Source organism: Dendropsophus ebraccatus, chromosome 1 (assembly GCF_027789765.1).
Source record: "Dendropsophus ebraccatus isolate aDenEbr1 chromosome 1, aDenEbr1.pat, whole genome shotgun sequence".
Classification (NCBI taxonomy): Eukaryota; Metazoa; Chordata; class Amphibia; order Anura; family Hylidae; genus Dendropsophus; species Dendropsophus ebraccatus.
The window spans coordinates 227,866,566-227,889,736 of record NC_091454.1 but is presented as its reverse complement, the minus strand read 5'-3'; the positions used below and the strand labels follow the sequence as shown (position 1 = coordinate 227,889,736).

The 23,171-nt window shown below is 46.7% G+C and overlaps 1 protein-coding gene across 1 annotated transcript; it reads left to right on the top strand.

The window, feature by feature from the left end:
- The first annotated feature begins 15,801 nt into the window (after nucleotides 1-15,801).
- LOC138786068 (olfactory receptor 1468-like) lies at nucleotides 15,802-17,800 on the top strand. The gene is made up of 2 exons (XM_069962736.1): nucleotides 15,802-15,822; nucleotides 16,874-17,800. Exons 1-2 carry the CDS (start codon nucleotides 15,802-15,804, stop codon nucleotides 17,798-17,800), a joined length of 948 nt encoding a protein of 315 aa, XP_069818837.1.
- Nucleotides 17,801-23,171: the final 5,371 nt, after the last annotated feature.

The window sequence follows — 23,171 nt, the reverse complement described above, 5'->3', positions numbered from 1 at the left end:
ATGTCTTCTGCTGACAGTGATGTCCTATGACAGGTATCTGGCCATATGTCACCCCCTGCATTATAGCTCTATAATGAATCCTAGGCTTTGTGTGACGTTGATTCTCATATCCTGGGTATTAGGCTTTACTGTAACCTCTATACTAATGGTAAGTATGTCCCAGCTTCAGTTCTGCCGTTCGGACGTCATCGATCACTTCTTTTGTGATTTTGATCCTATATTGAGTCTATCATGTTCTAGTATATGGAGGACTAAGTTCCTGTCTACCATCCTGTGCTCCTTGGCAATCCTGTGCCCATTTGTAGTAGTTCTCATCTCTTACGCTTATATTGTCCGAACAATTGTCAGGATCCAGTCCATCGGCCATAGACACAAAGCCTTCTCCACCTGTGGGTCCCACCTCATGGTGGTCTCCATATTTTACGGGACCTTAGTTTCTGTTTATTTGAGCCCCAACAAGGGGACGTCCATCGCTTTACATAAAAGTCTTTCTATGTTGTACTCTGTGCTGACTCCATTGATTAACCCCATCATCTATTGCTTGAGAAATAGAGACATTAAAGAAGCCTTCAGAAAGATCCATTGATGTTTATATAATTGTCCATTGAATTTTCTTCCACCACTTGGACATGGTAACATTTTTAAAACAACTACGATTTCTTCTGTATAAAAAAATAATGGAAAAAAAAGTGCCAAGTAGTATCAGAATTCTGAGGATGTGGGTAACGTGTTCATAATATCCAAACCATCAGACTGCTAAGTTGACTATTGGACCCTTGATGTCATGTGATTTCATTCTGAATGCTTGAGATTGCATCTGGTAAATAATAAACAATAAAATTCTATGAGAATTTGTCTCCTTTCTGTTCTGCATGGTGTATGGCAGTGTATGGAGGAATTACAGTATGGCGCTACACCATCTCCATATTCTTCGGTACGCACATCAGCTATAGGAAATCTGCTCACATTGCCAGAGAGTAGAGGCATTCTGCCCCTCATGGCATCCATATAATGCTCTATACACAATGGAAGGATTTATGGAGACCGGCGTACTCATCGTCCCCTTTCCCCAAGGCGCACGCATCTTAGTGAATCTGTCCATACGACCTCCCGAACCTGCGCCCAGCAGTTGAAGATTTGGATCATGATTTACGCCTGTGAGCAGGCGTAAATCATGATGAATGCGGTGTAGGAAGACGCCACGTGTCTTCCCCATCTTGCCACCCCCCGCCCCGAGCTCCCCCTCCCTGGCCATCAGGTAAGCGAGGGATACAGCATGCGTACGCCAGGGAGAAGGGGCAAATCTGCGCCATCTCCCTGCCGTACGCCCCTGCCGTAACACCGTGTTGCTATAATATAACCATGTCCATGAGGTTTTATACCTAGTAATACAGTAGCTCAGCTATCTTCAGGAGTGAATGGAGTTAAAGAGGTAGTCCAAGTTAATAGAACTATGGACAGGTCACAGAGGGTTTCGACTGCTTGGACTCCCACAAATTTTCAGAATGTGGCTTAACTTCCTTAGTGGTAACTAGTGTTGAGCGGATCTGTCAAAGTGTTCAGGTTTGTCAATGTTATCTGAACTAATATCCAACGTACTGAAGTGTCCCTGTCACTGTCTTAGAGGACGCCTCAAAAGTTTTTTCCAGTTGGGATCCAGGTGTCTAGACCCCACCGATCATTAGTAGAAGCGCTTCACCACCAGCTTGCTCTGATCTCTACCTCATCCAGATTCCATTTGAGATCTGATGGCTAAGTTGGCATCTGCAGGCCTTGTGGTAAGCTTTTCAATCCTGTTTGTGCTGTGAACACACTGCCCCCTGCTGGTGTGACGATGTGGGGAGGACACACTTACCCCAGCTGGTGTGATGAAAAGAGGACACAATGACCCCTGCTGGTGTGATGATGTGGAGGACACACTGACCCAAGCTAGTGTGATGATGTGGGGGACACACACCGCCCTCTGCTGGTGTGATGATGTGGAGGATACACTACCCCCTGCTGTTGTTATGATATGGAGGACACATTACTCCCTGCTGGTGTGATGAGGTGGGGAGGACACACTACCCCCTGCTGGTGTGATGATGTGGAGGACACACTGACCCAAGCTAGTGTGATGATATGGGGGACACACACCGCCCTCTGCTGGTGTGATGATGTGGAGGATACACTACCCCCTGCTGTTGTTATGATATGGAGGACACATTACTCCCTGCTGGTGTGATGAGGTGGGGAGGACAGAGTACCCCCTGCTGGTGTTATGATGTGGGGAGGACACAATGACCTCTGCTGGTGTGATGAAGAGGAGAGGACACACTGACCCCCGCTGGTGTGATGATGTGGAGGATACACTACCCCCTGCTGTTGTAATGATATGGAAGACACATTACTCCCTGCTGGTGTGATGATGTGGGGAGGACACACTGATCCCTGCTGGTGTGATGATGTAGGAAGGACACACTGACCTCTGCTGATGTGATGAAGAGGAGAGGACACACTGACCCCTGCTGGTGTGATGATGTCGGAGGAAACACTGACCTCTGCTGGTGTGATGAATAGGAGAGGACACACTGACCCCTGCTGGTATGATGATGTGGCCGACACGCTAACCCTAGTTGGTGTGATAATGTGGGGAGGATACACTGTCTCTGCTGGTGTGATGATGTTGAGGATACACTGCCCCCTTCTGGTATGACGATGTTGAGGATACACTGCCCCCTTCTGGAGTGACAATGTTGAGGATACACTGCCCCCTTCTGGTGTGATGTTGAGGATACACTGCCCCCTTCTGGTGTGACAATGTTGAGGATACACTGCCCCCTTCTGGTGGAATGATGTTGAGGATACACTGCCTCCTTCTGGTATGACGATGTTGAGGATACACTGCCCCCTTCTGGAGTGACAATGTTGAGGATACACTGCCCCCTTCTGGTATGATGATGTTGAGGATACACTGCCCCCTTCTGGTGTGATGTTGAGGATACACTGCCCCCTTCTGGTGTGATGTTGAGGATACACTGCCCCCTTCTGGTGTGATGTTGAGGATACACTGCACCCTTCTGGTGTGACAATGTTGAGGATACACTGCCCCCTTCTGGTGTGACGATGTTGAGGATACACTGCCCCCTTCTGGTGGAATGATGTTGAGGATACACTGCCCCCTTCTGGTGTGACGATGTTGAGGATACACTGCCCCCTTCTGGTGGAATGATGATGAGGATACACTGCCCCCTTCTGGTGGAATGATGTTGAGGATACACTGCCCCCTTCTGGTGGAATGATGATGAGGATACACTGCCCCCTTCTGGTGGAATGATGATGAGGATTGTGAGGCAAACAGGCGCTTAGCATGGGTGCCCAGAGACTGCGAACGGTTTGGCGCTGCGCATAGTTAGCAGAATGCTGGGTAGGGTTGGTTGCTCCCATTATCTGTTATACCCCCCTGTTCTAGTAGAATGGTTACACCAGGTCAGCCCCTTCCTTTAACACATGATTACAGTCAGCCAATAGCAGCAGGATAGTGTGGTTAATATACCCTCTCACAGCTTACCTCTTCCTCTTGATGATCCGGTGGCAAGCAGGATACATCTCCTTGTTGTCCCTTGCTGTCCGTGTACCAGAGAGATGGCGGAAGAACAGCTGCTTCAGGTGATCAGGGCCCGCCTACAGTCGGATGAGGGCCTCCTGAACCGGCTGATGGCCGCCATAATACCTCCCCCTGCCTCCGGTAATTTTATCCCACCTCCTGCACCACCTGTTTCTGGGTCCTCTTTTCCCCTTCCTGATGTGAGCGCAGGGAGCCGCCGGTCCGCGCGAGTGTCGCGGCCTCCGGCTAGGCTTAGCCCGGGCTCTCCCGTCCCATCTGTGAGGAGCCGCAGTTTTTTGCGTCCTCCCCCTACCTTCCCGGAGTCCCGCCCCCTTACCGGAAGTGACGCGGCCGCGACTTCCGGTTTGCCGCATGGTCATTATTTTCCCGCACCGGCCGTCAGGATGGGAGCGCAGGTCAGCCAGAGCTCCTCATCTGACCGCCCGGCCACCCCGCCACCCTCTCAGGCAGCCTCCATGTCGGCTCAGATGTCGGCACAGCCAGCTCCTGCTGTGACAGCTCTGGACATAGCCCCTGTAGCTGCAGCAGCAGAGGTAGCTGCTGCTGCCTCTACCTCCCTCCCTCCACCCCTGGCCTCTGCTGCGGCAGCAGCACAAGTAGTCACCCCGGCCACACAATCCCTTTCCACTGCTGCACATTTGGTCATCCCGGCTGTGCAATCACTTACCCCTGCGTTACACACAGTTACCCCTGCTGCGGTTCCGGCCGGCATTGAGCAAATGCAGGCGTCCGGGTCACGCAAGAGAACCCATAGACCCCGACATAGGTCCAGATCCTTGTCCTCCTCCCAGGATTCGGGTGACCGTAGCTATCAGGGTTCCAGAAGACGTCGTTCCCGTCATCATTCCAGAATTTCCCGCCGGTCTGGGAGGTCTAGACCTTCCCGCTGGCGATCCCCCTCGTCATCCGAATGGTCCTCCGGCGAGACTGGCCGGTCTCATGTGCGCACGAGGCTGGAGCCTCCGCCGTCCAGGACAGGCAGCCTGGTTCCTCAAGATAATCTCCCTGTTGCCTTCCCTCCTCTTCCTGTCTCTCCTGCCCCTCCTCCTCTTCCTGTTCCTCCTGCGACTCCGGTTCTACCGGCAATTTTGCCTCCTCAAGCGTCTGCCTCAGGTGAGTTTAATTATGCTGATGCCTGGGGGGCGGGTTCTGGGGATATGTTGACGTTACTAAAATCTTTGTTAGAGAAGGCTACCTCCCCCCCCCCCCCCCCCCCCCCAGGTCGTGCCTGCCCCTGCAAAAATTACACGCCCTCCTGTTAGTGCTCAAAAAGATGTTTTCTTTTGTGGGGTTAGCCCATTGGGTACTCATGTTGATCAGGAGATAAAAGACAAAATTTGGGCTAATCAATACATAGACATATGGTCACTAATATCAATAGATCAGTTTACCATAGATAAGGAACGGCGTCTCCCTGACGCCAGGCCTTATGATCGTAGGCCTAAGACGGCAAAGACAATGAACAATTGGTTGCAAGCTTTTGCCGTCTTAGGATGTGTGATGGGGCAGAAGCACCCTGAGCGATGTCAGGAGCTATTTATATATTTGGACACGGTCTATACTGCCTATAAAACTCATGGGGGTTCAGCGTGGTGGCGGTACGATGAGGAATTCCGTCGGCGTTTAAGTCTCCAGCCAGATATTGGCTGCGGTGTTAAAGCCACTGACGTATGGTTACGTTTGATGACCACGCCACAACGTCCTTCCCCCTTTCAGTTTGGGGCCACTGTCTCCGGGGCAGCAGCCCAGGGGGCAGTGGCCGTGCGCAGACCAGGAGCGTGCTGGTTATTTAACGAAGGGCATTGTAGATTTGCCGCTTTATGTAAATACAGACACGATTGCTCGGCATGCGGAGGAAACCACCAAGCCATTCGATGCAAATCGAATACCACAAAACCCTCACGCACAGGCGCTAGTGACTCCAAAGACTCCGGTGAGCGCAATCGCGATGGAGCCATGGCTAAGGCAATACCCCAATAAGTTAGAGGCTGAGCAATTGAGGGACAGGTTTACTTATGGGTTCTTTATACCGTTTATCCGCTGTTCCATATCTTGCTCGGGTGGGAGTAGCCAATGTCTTTATCTCCTTAACTCGTTCCGTTTCTTCATGAAACGTTTCGGTGTGCCAGTATCAGAAGAAAAGACGGAAGGTCCCACCACCAATTTGTCCTTTTTGGGCATTGAAATAGATTCCACGGAAATGGTGTTCAGACTTCCCCCTGATAAGCTGCTGCGGCTTGCGCAGTTAATCGAAGTTTTTGTGCAGTTAAAAAGTTACGTTGCGACACATGTAGTCCCTGTTGGGCCTTTTAGTTTTTGCCTGCCGGGTGATGCCGATGGGCAGGGTTTTTTTTCCCGTCGCCTATCGATGTCAACCCGTGGGGTTAGGGCCCCGGGACATCGGATTCGGCTGACAAAGCAGCTAAAAGATGATCTGCTCGTTTGGAGATCATTTCTTGGCTCCTACAATGGCCGCACATGCCTTCGCAATGTTGAATGTAGCAATGGTGAGCTGGAGCCTGCGGTTTTGGTGCTATTTTTCAAAACGCTTGGTGTTACTCCTCGTGGCCAGAACACTGGAACTCATCTCTGTGTAAAAATTTAACACTCCTGGAGTTATTTCCAATTATTGTTGCCATAAAAATTTGGGGTGCACAGTTTAGAAACAGGCACATTTGTTTCCGTACAGATAATTTAGGAGTTGTATATTGTATTAACCGTCTGTCTTCTTCTTCCCTTCCTGTTTTGGCATTACTGCGACACATGGTGCTACGCTGTCTGGAATGGAACATCTACTTTCGAGCACGGCACGTCCCCGGTAAGGATAACGTTCTTGCTGATGCCCTTTCTCGTTGTCATTGCCAGGAATTCCGGGAGCTCTTACCGGGAGCGGATATCCGTGGTCATTTATGCCCGCCCAACCTCTGGGAAATAGTGGACAACAGCAGCTGATGACCCTGATTAGTTCTTCAGTCACTCCACCGACTTGGCAGAGGCACGGTAAGGTCTGGAATGCCTGGTTACAGTTAGCAGGCTCAAGGGACGTGGCCTCGAGTGATTCTATAAGGTTACAGGTCACACTTGAATATTTCTTACAGCTGCGCGAGTCAAAGGTTGCGAGTTCGGTTGCCCTGCGTTCGCTTTCGGGAGTTGCATTTTTTCTAAAATTACATGGCTGGTCTGATGCTACTAAAGATTTCCTCATCAGACAGGCCTTGAAGGGCTGGAAGAAGGAGCATGTTCGGCGCGAATCTAGACGCCCCGTGTCTTACGATTTGCTAGCGCGCATTGTCACAGCATGTAGCCACGTCTGCTCTTCGGTATTTGAAGCGCGTCTTTTTGCGGCTTGCTTTTGCACGGCCTTTTTTGGGGCATTGCGAATTGGGGAACTCCTCCCCCCTTCTAAGTCGAAGCAGGGTGGTCTTCTCTTTGATGACGTATTAGTTTCTAATGGCTCGTTACGTTTGCGCCTGAGTAGCTCCAAATCGGACCAGTATAGAAAGGGTGTTTGGATACCTATACAAGGTGTTAAGGGCACGGTTTGCCCGGTACAATGTGTTACTGAATATTTGTCTGCTCGGCCTAGAGGCCAAATTTTTTCGTACATTCGGATTTCACTCCTGTTACCAGATACCAGTTTATTTCGGTTTTTCGCCGCTGTTTGACGGCCGTTGGGGTTCCCCCTGCCGAATTTGCATCGCATTCTTTTCGAATCGGGGCAGCTACGGAGGCAGCACGGGCGGGCCTGCCTGAATCAGAGGTCCAGCGCATTGGCCGCTGGCGTTCCTCATGCTTTGCAAGTTATATCCGTCCAGATTTGCTGTTGTGATTAACATTTATTTCTATCATCAGGTTCCGCTAGGCCCGCAATTTGGATTCTCGGCCATTCATATATTGCTCGAGCGGCGCGGAGAGCGGAGTGTCGACCGGTGGGCCGAGACCTTGGTTTTCGTGGCATGGAAGTTAATTGGAGGGGTATCGGTGGGCTGCGGTGGCCCCAGGTGTTCTCTGAAGTTGTGGACATCAAAGATTTAAAGATTCTATTACGACAGGGATTCTTCCACAGGACTGGCGCATAGCTAATGTGGTACCAATATTCAAGAAGGGGTCAAGGAGTGATCCTGGAAACTACAGGCCCGTAAGTCTAACATCTATAGTAGGTAAAGTATTTGAGGGGATTGTAAGAGATGCTATACTGGAGTATCTTAATGAAAATAATCTTATGACGCAGCACCAGCATGGATTTATGAGGGATCGGTCCTGTCAGACTAATCTGATCGGCTTCTATGAAGAGGTAAGTTATAGACTGGACCTGGGGGAGGCTGTGGATGTTGTGTATCTGGACTTTTCAAAGGCATTTGATACTGTGCAGCATGAAAGGTTGGTCTACAAAATGAGGATGCTGGGACTCGGGGAAAACGTATGCAAATGGATAAGTAACTGGTTGTGTGATAGAAAACAGAGGGTGGTCATTGATGGAACATATTCAGATTGGGTTTTAGTTACTAGTGGGGTACCACAGGGGTCAGTGTTGGGTCCACTTCTTTTTAATATTTTTATTAATGATCTTGTAGAGGGGCTACAGAGTAGAATCTCCATTTTTGCAGATGATACTAAACTGGGTAAAGTAATCAGTACAGAGGAGGATAATATCATATTACAGAGGGATTTGGAGAAGCTAGAGGCTTGGGCGGAGAAATGGCAAATGAAGTTTAATGTGGATAAATGTAAGGTTATGCATTTGGGCCATAGAAATAATAAGTACAGTTATGTGCTAAATAATAAAACACTGGGTAAAACTACTTCCGAAAAGGACCTGGGGGTATTGGTGGACAGTAACCTCAACTTTAGTGATCAGTGCCAGGCAGCAGCTGGCAAGGCTAATAAAATAATGGGGTGCATCAAAAGAGGCATAGATGCTAAAGATGAGAACATAGTTTTGCCTCTTTATAAATCACTGGTCAGACCACACATGGAATACTGTGTACAGTTTTGGGCACCGGTATATAAGAAGGACACAGCTGACCTAGAGCGGGTGCAGAGGAGGGCAACAAAGGTCATTAAGGGAATGGGTGGGTTACAGTACCAGGACAGGTTATCACGCTTGGGGTTATTTACGCTAGAAAAAAGACGTCTTAGAGGCGATCTGATCACAATGTACAAATATATGAATGGACAGTACAGAGATCTTTGTAGTGGTCTTTTTACTCCTAGGTCTGTAACAATGACAAGGGGGCATCCTCTACGTCTAGAGGAAAGAAGATTTCATCATCAGCATCGACGCGGGTTCTTTACTGTACGAGCGGTAAGACTGTGGAACTCTCTGCCACATGATGTTGTCATGGCCGATTCATTAAATAAGTTCAAGGGAGGCCTGGATGATTTTCTTGAAAAATATAATATTACCAGTTATGGGCATTAGATTTCTGGTGATACGTTGATCCGGGGATTGTTCTGGTTGCCATTGCAGTCGGGGGAGGGGGGGGGGGGGGAGTTTCTCCCTGTGGTGGGGCGTTTGTCTTCTGCCCCATAGGGGTTTTTCGCCCTCCTGGATCAACACAGTAGGATTTTCCTAGGTTGAACCTGATGGACTCTTGTCTTCTTTCAACCTTATTTACTATGTTACTATGTTACTATGTATGTATCAGTTCCAGGGTGTCGGGTCCAATAATTCTGGTTTTGCATGTGGGGGGTAACGATCTCTGCTCCATGAGGATGGCTGAGTTGTTAACACTTATACGAGCAGACATCGACCGTTTTGCCACCTTTTTTCCAGACCTAGTTTTAGTCTGGTCAGAAATAATTTCTCGGGTTGTCTGGCAAGATGCCCGAGACGCTGCTGCTGTTGAAAGGGCCCGTAGGTCTATTAACTCCCGTGTTTCCCGTTTTGTGAGATCCAGATCTTGGGTGGTAGTTAGGCATAGACAGCTGGAGGGTGATAACAGCTGCCTTATGCAGCCTGACGGTGTACATTTATCCGACATCGGCTCTGATATTTTTATTTCAGGTCTCCAGGATGGCATCGAGCAGGCCATATATTTTCTGGGCGGTGGTCGGAGCCCTATAGGTTTATAAGGGCTCCTTCGTGGCGGTTCCGAGGTTAAAAGTTGTGATAAGCGAGCCTGGAAGTTCGATGTGCCCGCTGGGAGTCCGGCGGCCGGCACTCCGCGTCCAGCCTGGTTATGAGTTCTCCACGTTGGAGAGAGAGTTAAAGTTACGGGAAAACATTTCATAATTAATAAATGCTGTGGCCGACCCTCGTCCAGCAAAAGTTGAATGGTGTCGCGTTTTTATTTAGTAAAAGGAGCCAGCAGTCTGCTGGTGGTTTTTCAGGTATGTTACCTGTTGGCAGTCTTGTGAGGCAAACAGGCGCTTAGCATGGGTGCCCAGAGACTGCAAACGGTTTGGCGCTGCGCATAGTTAGCAGAATGCTGGGTAGGGTTGGTTGCTCCCATTATCTGTTATACCCCCCTGTTCTAGTAGAATGGTTACACCAGGTCAGCCCCTTCCTTTAACACATGATTACAGTCAGCCAATAGCAGCAGGATAGTGTGGTTAATATACCCTCTCACAGCTTACCTCTTCCTCTTGATGATCCGGTGGCAAGCAGGATACATCTCCTTGTTGTCCCTCCCTCCCTCCCTATAAAAAAAAAAAAAAAAAAAATTTGGTTGATGGCACTTTGCGTGATGGCACTGTACATGCCATTGATATTTTGTTTCATGTGGTTTCATGTTTGTTGTGCTCCTTTCTTTAAGTCACAGCAGGCGTTTCCGAGGTTAAAAGTTGTGATAAGCGAGCCTGGAAGTTCGATGTGCCCGCTGGGAGTCCGGCGGCCGGCACTCTGCGTCCAGCCTGGTTATGAGTTCTCCACGTTGTAGAGAGAGTTCAAGTTACGGGAAAACATTTCATAATTAATAAATGCTGTGGCCGACCCTCGTCCAGCAAAAGTTGAATGGTGTCGCGTTTTTATTTAGTAAAAGGAGCCAGCAGTCTGCTGGTGGTTTTTCAGGTATGTTACCTGTTGGCAGTCTACACTGCCCCCTTCTGGTGGAATGATGATGAGGATACACTGCCCCCTTCTGGTGTGATGATGTAGAAGTCATCGTGAGACATTGGTCCCCCCAGTAGTGATATGTACTGGACATCCTGCAGCCACATGTGGTTTTTATCTTCTCCAGATTGTAACACCGGTCACCAGATTAATCACAGATCCAGAATTTGTATGGCGAGAAGCCTCACAGCCTACCGATGTGCAGGATCTACAGGCCAAGCCGTAACATCTGTGGTGACTGTGCTGCAGGATGCCATACTGGACCTCCATCCTCCATGTCCTGCTGTATCTCATCTTGTATCCATGTCCAATCATATCTCAACTTGTATCCAAGTCTAATCGTATCTCAGTATGTATCCAAGTCTAATCGTATCTCAGTATGTATCCAAGTCTAATCGTATCTCAGCTTGTATCCAAGCTATGATATCCAATAAAGATGAGCAAACTGAACTTCCTGAACTGAGATTTGTTCAGAACTTTGTAAAAAAAAAAAAAAATTAAAGTTTGTGCAAAATGGCGGCTGTGTGTGATGTACTGGCCATGTGCAGTGATAGGGACGGATCCTGGCTGGTGAAGGATATAACTTTACCAGGAGTTGGTAACCAGTAATGCAGGTAGTCCTGTCTGTTATTACCCCTGTCTTCAGCCGTCGCACGCCTTCATAAAGGGGGCCTCCCTCTCCCTCGCACACCATCTCCCAGGGTTACAGAATCTCCCCCACAATGATAACGTGGGGCGGTAACCGCTTCTCCTCAGCTGACCCATACACTCCCCTGCACAGAGCTCCGCTCCCTCCCTCGTAGCTGTACCGCGGCTGGACTCCTCGTGGCCGGTAATGGGGCTCCTGTCTCCCCTGGATCTGTGCCGCACGTCCTGCCGGAGGTCTGTGGCCGCCATTTGCAGGTGTCCTGAGCCGCCATTTGCAGGTGTCCTGAGCCGCCATACATCTTGGGTTACGTCTGGTTTAGCCCTTTTCTCACATACTGCTCCCTCAGCACACGTGTGCCCCGCTAACACAGCAGCACTTCCTGTTTCCTGGGCTTTGAATCTACTCTTCTCCTCTGGGTCCCGGCTTCCCTCAGATTGCTGTATGCAATGAAAGTAGCTCCCTCTGCTGGCCGGAAGGAGAGACTGCGGCATTACATACACTTAGTAGATTACACTACAGCAAAAGCACAGGTTACCCATAATCCCTTACAGCCGGGTAATGGTCGGCAAAGCAACCAACCAACCAACCCCCCTTTCCCCACAATATCACACTTTCTCTCTCTCAGGGACAGATAGAGGATAGTGTGCAGTAGTTTATTTTGTATCCAAGCTAGAGGTGCCCAATCGTATCTCATCTTGTTTCCAGGCTACAGGTGCCCAGCAGGGTCCTAGAGCCTCCGCACAGTTGTAGTTTCCCTCAATAAGCTTCTCCGGTCACTGTAAGGCTATGTTCACACAGCGTATCAGACCGGCCGTTCCGTGACCCCAGCCGGGTCACGGAACGGCCGGTCTGTGCCTGGATCATCGCGCCCAGTACTCAAGTACAGGCCGGATGATCTTTCCGCCGTGGAGCTCTGACGCGGGCGCATCAGCGCGCGCCCGCATCAGAGCTTCCCATAGCCCACAGTGAAGCGAGCGGCCAGAGCACTGTGTACACTGACAGGTCTTTCTGCGGACGGAATTCACTGAATTCCGGCCGCAGAAAACTGACCTGTCAGTTTTTTCCAGCACCGCATGGGATCCCGGCCAGAGTGTGTACGATGTGTGCATGCTCCGGCCGGGATCCCATTGCACATAAGGCTATGTTACACACCGCAAAACTACGGCCATAGTTCTGCGGCGAGAACTACGGCCGTAGTTTTACGTAGTGTGAACATAGCCAAAGGCTAGATTGTATACTGCAGCATTGTCAGCAAAATGACTTCCCTGGAGCACGTTATTATATTGAAAATATGGCTGTATTTTCACCACATTATTTTTCTTTGTTATTACTGTGTGTGTTACGGTGTATGTTACTGTTTTTTGTTATGATGTGCGTTATGGTTTCTGTTACCCTGTGTGTTACGGTGTGTGTTATGGTGTGTTCTGGTTTGTGTTACGGTTTGTGTTACGGTGTGTGTTACTGTGTTTGTTAGGGTGTGTGTTATGGTTTCTTGTACCGTGTGTGTTATGGTGTGTTACTGTGTGTGTTACAGTGTGTTATGTTGTGTTATGGTTTGTGTTATGGTGTGTTACCATGTGTGTTACGGTGTGTGTTATGGTGTGTTACCATGTGTGTTACGGTGTGTGTTATGGTGTGTTATGGTTTGTGTTCTGGTTTGTGTTACGGTGTGTGTTACTGTGTTTGTTAGGGTGTGTGTTATGGTTTCTTGTACCGTGTGTGTTACGGTGTGTTACTGTGTGTGTTACAGTGTGTTATGTTGTGTTATGGTTTGTGTTATGGTGTGTTACCATGTGTGTTACGGTGTGTGTTATGGTGTGTTACCATGTGTGTTACGGTGTGTGTTATGGTGTGTTATGGTTTGTGTTCTGGTTTGTGTTACGGTGTGTGTTACTGTGTTTGTTAGGGTGTGTGTTATGGTTTCTTTTACCGTGTGTGTTACGTTGTGTTATGGTGTGTTATGGTTTGTGTTATGTTGTTTTATTGTATTTGTTATGGTGTGCGTTGCGGTTTCTGTTACTGTGTATGTTACAGTGTGTGTTTTGGTGTATTACAGTGTGTGTTACGGTATGTGTTATGGTTTGTGTTACAGGGTATGTTATGGTGTGTGAGTCGGTGTGTGAGTCGGTGTGTTGCGGTGTGTGTTACGATTTCTGTTATGGTGTATGTTACGGTGTGTTGCGGTGTGTGTTACTGTGTGTGTTATGGTTTGTGTTGCAGTGTGTTAGGGTGTGTGTTAGGGTGTGTGTTAGGGTGTGTGTTACGGTGTTTGTTATGGTGTTTGTTATGGTGTGTGTTACGGTGTGTTGCGGTGTGTTACTGTGTGTGTTATGGTTTGTATTGCAGTGTGTGTTATAGTGTGTTAAGGTGTGTGTTACAGTGTGTGTTACGGTGTTTGTTATGGTGTGTGTGATGGAGGGTGCTACTGTGTTTGTTACAGTGTGTGTTATTGTGTTTGTTATTGTGTGTGAGTCGGTGTGTGAGTCGGTGTGTTGCAATGTGTGTTGCAGGGTGTGTTACGGTTTCTGTTATGGTGTATGTTACGGTGTGTTGCGGTGTGTGTTACTGTGTGTGTTATGGTTTGTGTTGCAGTGTGTGTTACGGTGTTTGTTATGGTGTGTGTGATGGTGGGTGTTACGGTGTTTGTTACTGTGTGTGTAATTGTGTTCGTTATGGTTTGTGTTACGGTGTATGTAAGGTGTGTGTTACGGGGTGTGTTACGGTGTATGTAAGGTGTGTGTTATGGTTTGTGTTACGGTGTACGTCATGGTGTGTGTATCGTGTGTGTTACAGCGTGTGTTGCGGTGTATGTTAAAGTGTGTGTTAGCCTCTTATGTGTGATCAGATTATAATCATGATTCCATCTAGCACATATTGTATCATCATTCCAGTAAGAATGGGTTCACACTGCGTTTTTGCAATTCATGTTTTTCATCCGTTTTTGCATTGACTTCTATGGGGGGGGGGGGGGATCAAAACGCATACCTTTTATTATCACGTACACAAAACCGTACTGGACCTCATTTTTGTATACGTAAAAAAAACTGATGTGTTTTGATGCATTTTTATTATAATGGAAGTCAATAGAAAAACAGATCAAAACAGATGCACACAATTGCATCCGTTTTTCCATCTATTTGTTTTGCAAAAACAGAGTAAAATAAGGGATTGCAAACACTCAGTGTGAGCCCGGCCTAACACAGACGGTCGCCAGAGTCATCCCAGTCCAGTAACTTCTCCTTACTTTGTTCTTTTTTTCCTTACTGATTGTAGATTTACCATCTGATATATTTCTGCTCTTCCTGATGATTGTTCTCTGTACGCTGCTCCCCGGGGCGTCCGCACCTCAGAGATCATCACCAGTCTCTATGGGGAATTCATTGTCTCCATTCCTCATGTATAAGAAGAGCATCAGCCGACGTGTCTCACCTCCCATCATTCAGCTCTTCATTGGAACCTGTGAGTATCAGGCTGTGTTCACACACACTTGGAATTGACTGTTGGATGACAGTTATTCCAAAACAATGATCTTGTATCACAGCCGTATACTTCTTGTATCACAGCCTTATACCTCTTGTATCACAGCCGTATACTTCTTGTATCACAGCCGTATACTTCTTGTATCACAGCCGTATACTTCTTGTATCACAGCCGTATACTTCTTGTATCACAGCCGTATACTTCTTGTATCACAGCCTTATACCTCTTGTATCACAGCCGTATACTTCTTGTATCACAGCCTTATACCTCTTGTATCACAGCCGTATACCTCTTGTATCACGGCCGAATACTTTTTGTATCACAGCCGTATACTTCTTGTATCACAGCCGTATACTTCTTGTATCACAGCCGTATACTTCTTGTATCACAGCCGTATACTTCTTGTATCACAGCCGTATACTTCCTGTATCACAGCCGTATACCTCTTGTATCACAGCCGTATACTTCTTGTATCACAGCCTTATACCTCTTGTATCACAGCCTTATACTTCCTGTATCACAGCCGTATACTTCCTGTATCACAGCCGAATACTTTTTGTATCACAGCCGTATACGTCTTGTATCACAGCCGTATACTTCTTGTATCACAGCCGTATACTTCTTGTATCACAGCCGTATACTTCTTGTATCACAGCCGTATACTTCCTGTATCACAGCCGTATACTTCCTGTATCACAGCCGTATACTTCTTGTATCACAGCCGTATACTTCTTGTATCACAGCCGTATACTTCTTGTATCACAGCCGTATACTTATTGTATCACAGCCGTATACTTCTTGTATCACAGCCGTATACTTCTTGTATCACATCCGTATACTTCTTGTATCACATCCGTATACTTCCTGTATCACAGCCGTATACTTCTTGTATCACATCCGTATACTTCTTGTATCACATCCGTATACTTCCTGTATCACAGCCATATTGCTCCATCCCCAGCGATGAATAAGAGGGCAGTCAGATGAGCAGAGGTCAGACAGGTCGGCGCGATGTCTCTGGGCAGCAGACAGGTGAGTATGGGACTTATTCTCTCTCTTTTGCTCTGTTTTTCCTCTTTCGTGTCTCTTTACTCTTTTCCCTCCAGTTTTCATCATGTTGTTTAGGATTTAGACAAAACCTACTTATAAAATCTTGTACCTGTCTTTTTAAAAGATTTTATACACCTGGATGATTTAGGTCTATACACCCCTTAATGCAGAATGGTGATTGCTCAGAGAAGCCTGACTAAAAAAAAAAAGATTCTAAAAATAAGTTTTTAAAATATAAATGATGATGATAAATGATGCAGAGGTTTGTGTGTCTGTTTATTGGGGTAATAGCACTGTATGTGGCTGTTGGTATGTTATGTAGCAGAGCTGTGTGTGTCTCTTTGTATGTAGCAGAGCTGTTTGTGTATGGTGATGTAGCAGAGGTGTGTGTTTGTATATTGGTGTAGTAGCACTGTGTGTTTCTATGAGTAGGTTTACTGTATGTAGCAGAGCTGTTTGTGTATTGTGATGTAGCAATGTGTGTTTATATATGCGGGAGGGGCGGCGGGGAGCTGCGGGGGGGCTGCCCGGGTGATCACTGATCGTCCGGGCAGCCCATAGGATAGAGCAGCGTCTGCTGCCGATGCTCCTATTCAACAGAACGACGGCAGCAGATCGCTGCGATATCAGTCGCTTGTTTTTCAACATGTCGAAAAACAAGCGACTGCAACGATCAGCCAACATGAACTATGTCGGCTGATCGTCGCACTCTATTCCACGGGACGATTATCTTCCGTAGCGGTCGATTTCGGCCGAATATGGCCGATAATCGTTCCGTGGAATAGGGCCTTTAGTAAATGCGTCCAGGAAAACGGGGGATGGGGCCTAATTTAATTTACAGTGTCCTATTTTATTTCATGTCACCATATTGTACAGTTGCAGGAAAAAAGTCGTGGAGACCACTAACAGGTTGTTATGTGTTTTGTTCTTTTGGATCCGCTCTGATTCTTTCGATTTGGTTGTCGTTTTCTTTTTGTGGTATAAATTATGCCGGAGACTATTACATTTCCTTATTAATATCTTATTGTTCCAGGAAATGGGGACTAACAATATTACCACAGTATTTCTTCTCGGATTTCCAGGTCTTTCTAATGTCAGGGTATTTGCATTTCTTCTAATCTTGACCATTTACCTTACGACAATCTGCGGGAACCTCTTGGTCCTCACCCTGGTGTCCTATAGCCGGAACCTCCACTGTCCCATGTACTTCTTCCTGACACAGCTCACCATATCCGACATGATGACCTCCTCAGACATTGTCCCGAATATGCTTCCCATGGTCCTGAGCAATGGAACCTCCATGTCTCTTGTAGGATGTCTCACCCAGTTCTTTTTCTTTAGCTCCTCTGAAGCTTCTGAATGTCTTCTGCTGACAGTGATGTCCTATGACAGGTATCTGGCCATATGTCACCCCCTTCACTATGGCTCTATAATGAATCCTCGGCTTTGCCTCAAATTTATTCTCATTTCCTGGACATTAGGTTTTTCTTTAACGTCACTTATAATGATAAATCTGTCCCAGCTTCAGTTCTGCCGGTCAGACGTCATCGATCACTTCTTTTGTGATTTTGATCCACTACTGAGATTATCTTGTTCAATTATTTTACAGACTAAATTGCATTTATTGTCAACCATCCTGAACTTCCCAATAATCCTGTGTCCGTTCCTAGTAGTGCTCATCTCTTACGCTTATATCGTCCACACAATCCTCCGGATGCAGTCCATCAGCCATAGACACAAAGCCTTCTCTACCTGTGGCGCCCATCTGGCGGTGGTCTCCATGTTTTATGGCACTTTGCTCTCTATTTATTTAAGTCCAGAAAATGGAAAATCTATAATTTTGCGTAAAGTTCTGTCCCTCGCGTACACTGTGCTGACTCCATTAACCAACCCTGTCATCTACTGCTTGAGGAATAAAGACCTCAAAGAAGCCTTCAAGATGATCAAGAAGATGAAGTAGCTGGATATATGTCTCCTAAAAAAATTGTCTTCAATGAGATTTCTATAACTTTATGGTGGAGGTTTAGATTTCAACAAAAATTCATATAGTTACATAGTAAGGTTGAAAAAAATGCACGTGTCTTAAAGCGACTCTGTACCCACCGTGCAGCCCCCCCCAAACTACTTATACCTTTGTGTAGCTGCAGTGAAGTCATTTCTGGTGGTCTTTTCAAAAACGCTGGTGCTGCTTTGGTGAGGCTAAAAATCCAACTTTTGTCGGGGGTCTAGCTGTGTCAAAGAGGCGGGGCCAAGAGTGCTCGTGCCCTAGGCCAGCACCTCCTATGTGGTGTTGCTCTCTGTTACCCCTGCAGTGACATTTCCAGTCCCACACTGCCTCTATGGTGTGTGCTCCCCATGTCGCTCCCGCCGAATGGCAGTGACGCACCTCTGGCCCTGCACCACCTCTCCTCTGACTGTTGCCACACACCCCTCCCCCCGCATACCATAGTGACGCCCTCTAGCTGGATCTACGTGCTTTCTCCTTTACACATACACCTTTGCGGCCCGATCCGACACAGGCACAGTGACGCACTAGGCTAGAAAGAGAACGCCCACCCCGTCACTGCGCCTGCACCGGCATATGTGTAAAGGAGAGAGAATGCAGATCCAGCCAGAGGGCATCACTATGGTATTTGTGGGGGCGGCAACAGGTGGTAAGAGAGGCAGTGCAGGACCAGGCGCGTCACTGACATTGGGCGGGGGAAGGGGGGGTCGTGGAGGACAAACCACAAAGGCAGTGTGGGACTGGAAACGTCCCTTCTGATGCGCCCTGGGGGAGAACAGTGGCGCTTGTGCAGTGACAGATTACACAGTGCCGTCGGCCTGGGGGCGGAACAGGGATCCAGGAGAAGCGGAGAGAAACACCACATAGGCGGTGCTGGCCTAGGGCACGAGTGCTCTTTGACATGGCTAAACCCCAACAAAAGTTGGATTTTTGGCCTCACCAGAGCAGCACCAGCATTTTTGAAAAGACCACCAGAAAGGACTTCACTGCAGCTACACAAAGGTATAAGTAGTTTTTTTTTGGAGGGGGCTGCACAGTGGGTACAGAGTTGCTTCTAACATCTCCAAAGGCCAACAGTTTAGGAAGACCACACTATTATGCGGGGAGATCAATTTTCTATAAGAAATCCGCCTCCGTTGAAGACCACTTTTCAATTTTGGATGGTCTTCTCAAAGAAGTGTCACTGCAAATGTGTTATCAATGTGCTGGCACAATATCTGTGAAGACCAAGAGAGTTGAGCCTGTCTACACAAAGTCAGTGAATTCAGCCCATAGCTGAGACAGAAATAAGAACAGAAGTAGTGATCACAGTAAGGCAGAGTAGGTCATAGCAAATGGGGCTTACCCTGCAGGTAGCTGCCATAGGGCTCCTGGAGGAAAGTGGGCTCAGCAATCAGGCCTCATCCACTCATCAGTGTTTTCAGCTTCTAAACTACAATCATGACAGAAAAATGACCCATTGAGGCAATAGATATATTTTTCAATGGGTCTATGTCAAAAGGCTTACAAACATTTTGCACAGTTGGTAACCAGTTTGTAAGGATAGTGGCTGCACAATTTAATAGACCCCCCCCCCCCCCCCAATAGGCCCCCCTCCCAGTTTGCGGACCAAGTCCTGTTTTATAAGCATTTTGTAGATAACCTTTTTATCCTATGGGCAGGAACTAGAGAAGAAGCACTTTCATTCCTCCATTTCTTGAACCAGAACGACTGGGGACTGCCGTTTACTCAACACATCACCAAGTCACAGACTGAATTTTTGGATCTGATTGTTATGATTGATGAAGATTTCAAATTCTTCTCTAAAACCTTTTTCAAATATGTTGATGTTAACCCCTTAGGGACCAAGTCGATTTGGGCCTTCATGACCAGGCTCATTTTTCAAAATCTGACCTGTCTCACTTTATGCGCTTATAGCTCAGTGATGCTTTACCATATGCTAGCGATTCTGAGACAGTTTTCCGTACTTCATGTTAGTGGCAAAATTTGGTCACTGTCTTGTGTGTTTTTTGTGAAAAACATCAAAATATCATGAAAAATTTTAAAAAATTGCACTTTACGAACTTTGAAATTCTTTGCTTCTAAAAAAGATTTTTTTTCAATAATATGTTTGCTTAGTTTAACCCCTTAAGGTCAAAGCCTATTTTCGTTTTTGCGCTTTTGCTTATTCCATTTTAAGTTTAAAAGTCCATAGCGCTTGCATTTTTTCACCTAGAGACGTATATGAGCGCTTATTTTTTGCTAAACCAATTGTACTTTGCAATGACAGGCATTATTTTTCCATAACATATGCTGCGAAACCGGAAAAAAATCATTTGCGCTGTCAAATTGAAAAAAAAACGAATTTGTTTTGATTTCGGTGAGTTTTGCATTTACGCCGTTCGTCCTATGGTAAAACTGACTTGTTGTGCATGTTCCTCAAGTCGTTACGATTACAACGATATATAACATGTATGACTTATATTGTATCTGATGGCCTGTAAAAAATTCAAACCATTGTTAACAAATATACGTTCCTTAAAATCGCTCCATTCCCAGGCTTATAGCGCTTTTATCCTTTGGTCTATGGGGCTGTGTGAGGTGTCAGTTTTTGCGCCATGATGTGTTCTTTCTATTGGTACCTTGATTGCACATATACGACTTTTTGATCGTTTTTTATTAAATTTTTTCTGGATTTGATGCGACCAAAAATGCGCAATTTTGCACTTTGGAATTTTTTTGCGCTGACGCCGTTTACCGTGCGAGATCAGGAATGTGATTAATTAATAGTTCAGGCGATTACGCGCGCGGCGATACTAAATATGTTTATTTATTTATTTATTAATTTATATTTATAAAATGGAAAAAAGGGGGGTGATTTGGACTTTTATTAGGGGAGGGGATTTTTTATTAATAAAAACACTTTTTTACTTTTTTTTTTACTGTAACTAGAAGCCCCCCTGGGGGACTTGTATATACACAGCAAAGATCCATGAGATCGGTCATAGATTGCTATGGTCTGCTGCAGGCCACAGCAATCTATTGCCGAGGCGGGATCAGCGTCATTCCGACGCTGAGGCCCGGCACGGGCAGAAGAACGGATCTCCCCCCCGCGATCGCATCGCGGGGGGGAGATCCGTCCCACTAGACACCAGGGATGTGTTTACCTAAGCCTCTAAGTGCAGCTGTCAGGTTTGACAGCTGCACTTAGAGGCTTAATTAGCCGGCGCGGCAACGGGACCCGCGCCGGCTAATAGAGGCACTGCCCGGCTGCACGTGTCAGCCGGGATCAGCGCCGTTCAGAGCGGGGTCCCGGCGGGACCCCGCTCTGAACACCCCGAGCGGCACCATGACGTATCAGATACGTCATGGGTCGCTAAGGGGTTAAAGGGCAGAAAAATCACCCCAATGTACATAACGCAGGTTCTCCTGAGTAGAATGGTACCCCATATGTGGGTATAAACCACTGTATGGGCACACAGCGGGCCTTGGAAGGAAGGGAGCGCCAATTAGCATTTCCAGTTCAGATTTTGCTTCTAAAAAAAGAAAGGCACATGACAAAAATTAGTTAATAAGTCACATTATCAATATGTCCTCTTTATTCTGGCTTCATTTTGTAAACATATTTCACTTTTTTAGGGTGTTACGGGGCTTAGAAATGTATCAGCAAATTATCAAATTTTCATGAAATTTCCACAACTGATTTTTTTTAGGGACCAGTTCTTTTTTAAGTTGATTTAGGAGGCTTGTATACTGGAAACCCCCATAAGTGACTCTATTTTGGAAACAAGACACCTTAAAGAATTAATATATTGGTATAATGAGCATTTTAACCCTACAAGGGCTGGAGGAAAGTATTCACAATTAGGTAAAAAAAAAATGAAAAATAATATATTTGTTAGGATTAAATAATCTCATTTTTATAATAAACATGAGAGAAAATGCATCACAAATTTTGTAACGAGGTTCTCCTGAGTAGAACAGTACCCCATATGTGGGCATAAACCACTGTATGGGCACACAGCCGGGCTCAGAAGGGAAGGAGCGCCTATTAGCATTTACAGTTCAGATTTTGCTGAAGAAGTTTCTGAGCACCAGGTGCATTTGAAGTGCCCCTGTAGTGTCATCAGAATAGAACCCCCCCAAAAGTCACCCAATTTTGGTAAGTATATCCCTCAAAGAATTCATCTTGGGGTGTGTTGACCATTTTGACCCCACAGATATTAGTGGAAAGTATTCAAAATAAGACAGTAAAAATGAAAAAATAGATTTTTTTTCAATATTATGTTTGCTTAGTTTAAAGGGCAGAAAAATCACCCCAATATACGTAACTCAGGTTGTCCTGAGTAGAATGGTACCCCATATGTGGGCATAAACCACTGTATGGGCACACAGCGGGCCTCGGAAGGAAGGGAGCGCCAATTAGCATTTCCAGTTCAGATTTTACTGAAAAAGTTTCTGAGCGCCAGGTGCGTTTGCAGAGCCTCTGTAGTGCCAGCAGAATAGAAGCCCCCAAAAGTCACGCCACTTTGGAAAGTACAACCCTCAAAGAATTTAACTTGGGGTGTGGTGAGTAGAAAAGTACCCCATATGTGGGCATAAACCTCTGTATGGGCACACAGCAGGGCTCAGAAGGAAAGGAGCGCCAATTAGCATTTTCTGTGAAGATTTTTCAGAAGAAGTTTCTGAGCACCAGGTACCCCTCACAGAGCACCAGGCACCCCTGGAAAGTGCACCCCTCAAAGAATTAATCTTAGGGTGTGGTGAGCATTTTGACCCCACAGGTATTGGAGGAAAGTATTCAAAACTAGACTGTAAAAATGAAAGAATTGAATTTTTCCAATAATTTGTTACATTAGTTTGAAATTTCTCAATTTCACGAGGAACAGGGGAGAAAAAGCACCCCAAAATTTATAAAGGAGGTTCTCCTGAGTACAATGGTACCCCATATGTGGGCATAAACCACTGTATGGGCACACAGCGGGGCTCAGAAGGGAAGGAGTGTCATTTTAGTTACAGGCAATATGTGGGTGTTTACTGGCTATCTGGGGTTGTAATGGACAATCTTGGGGTGGTTACTGGCTATCTGGGGTTGTAATGGACAATCTTGGGGTGGTTACTGGCTATCTGAGGTGGCGACAGGCAATCTGGTGTGGTTATGGACAATCTGGGGTGGTTATGAGCAGTCTGTGCCAATCTGGGGTGGTTACGGGCAATCTGGGGTGGTTATGGGCATTCTGGGGTTGTTTACTGGCTATCTGGGGTTGTGATGGGCAATTTGGGGGTGTTTACTGGTTATCTTAGGTGGTGACGGGAAATCTGGTGGTGTTCACTGGCTATCTGGGGT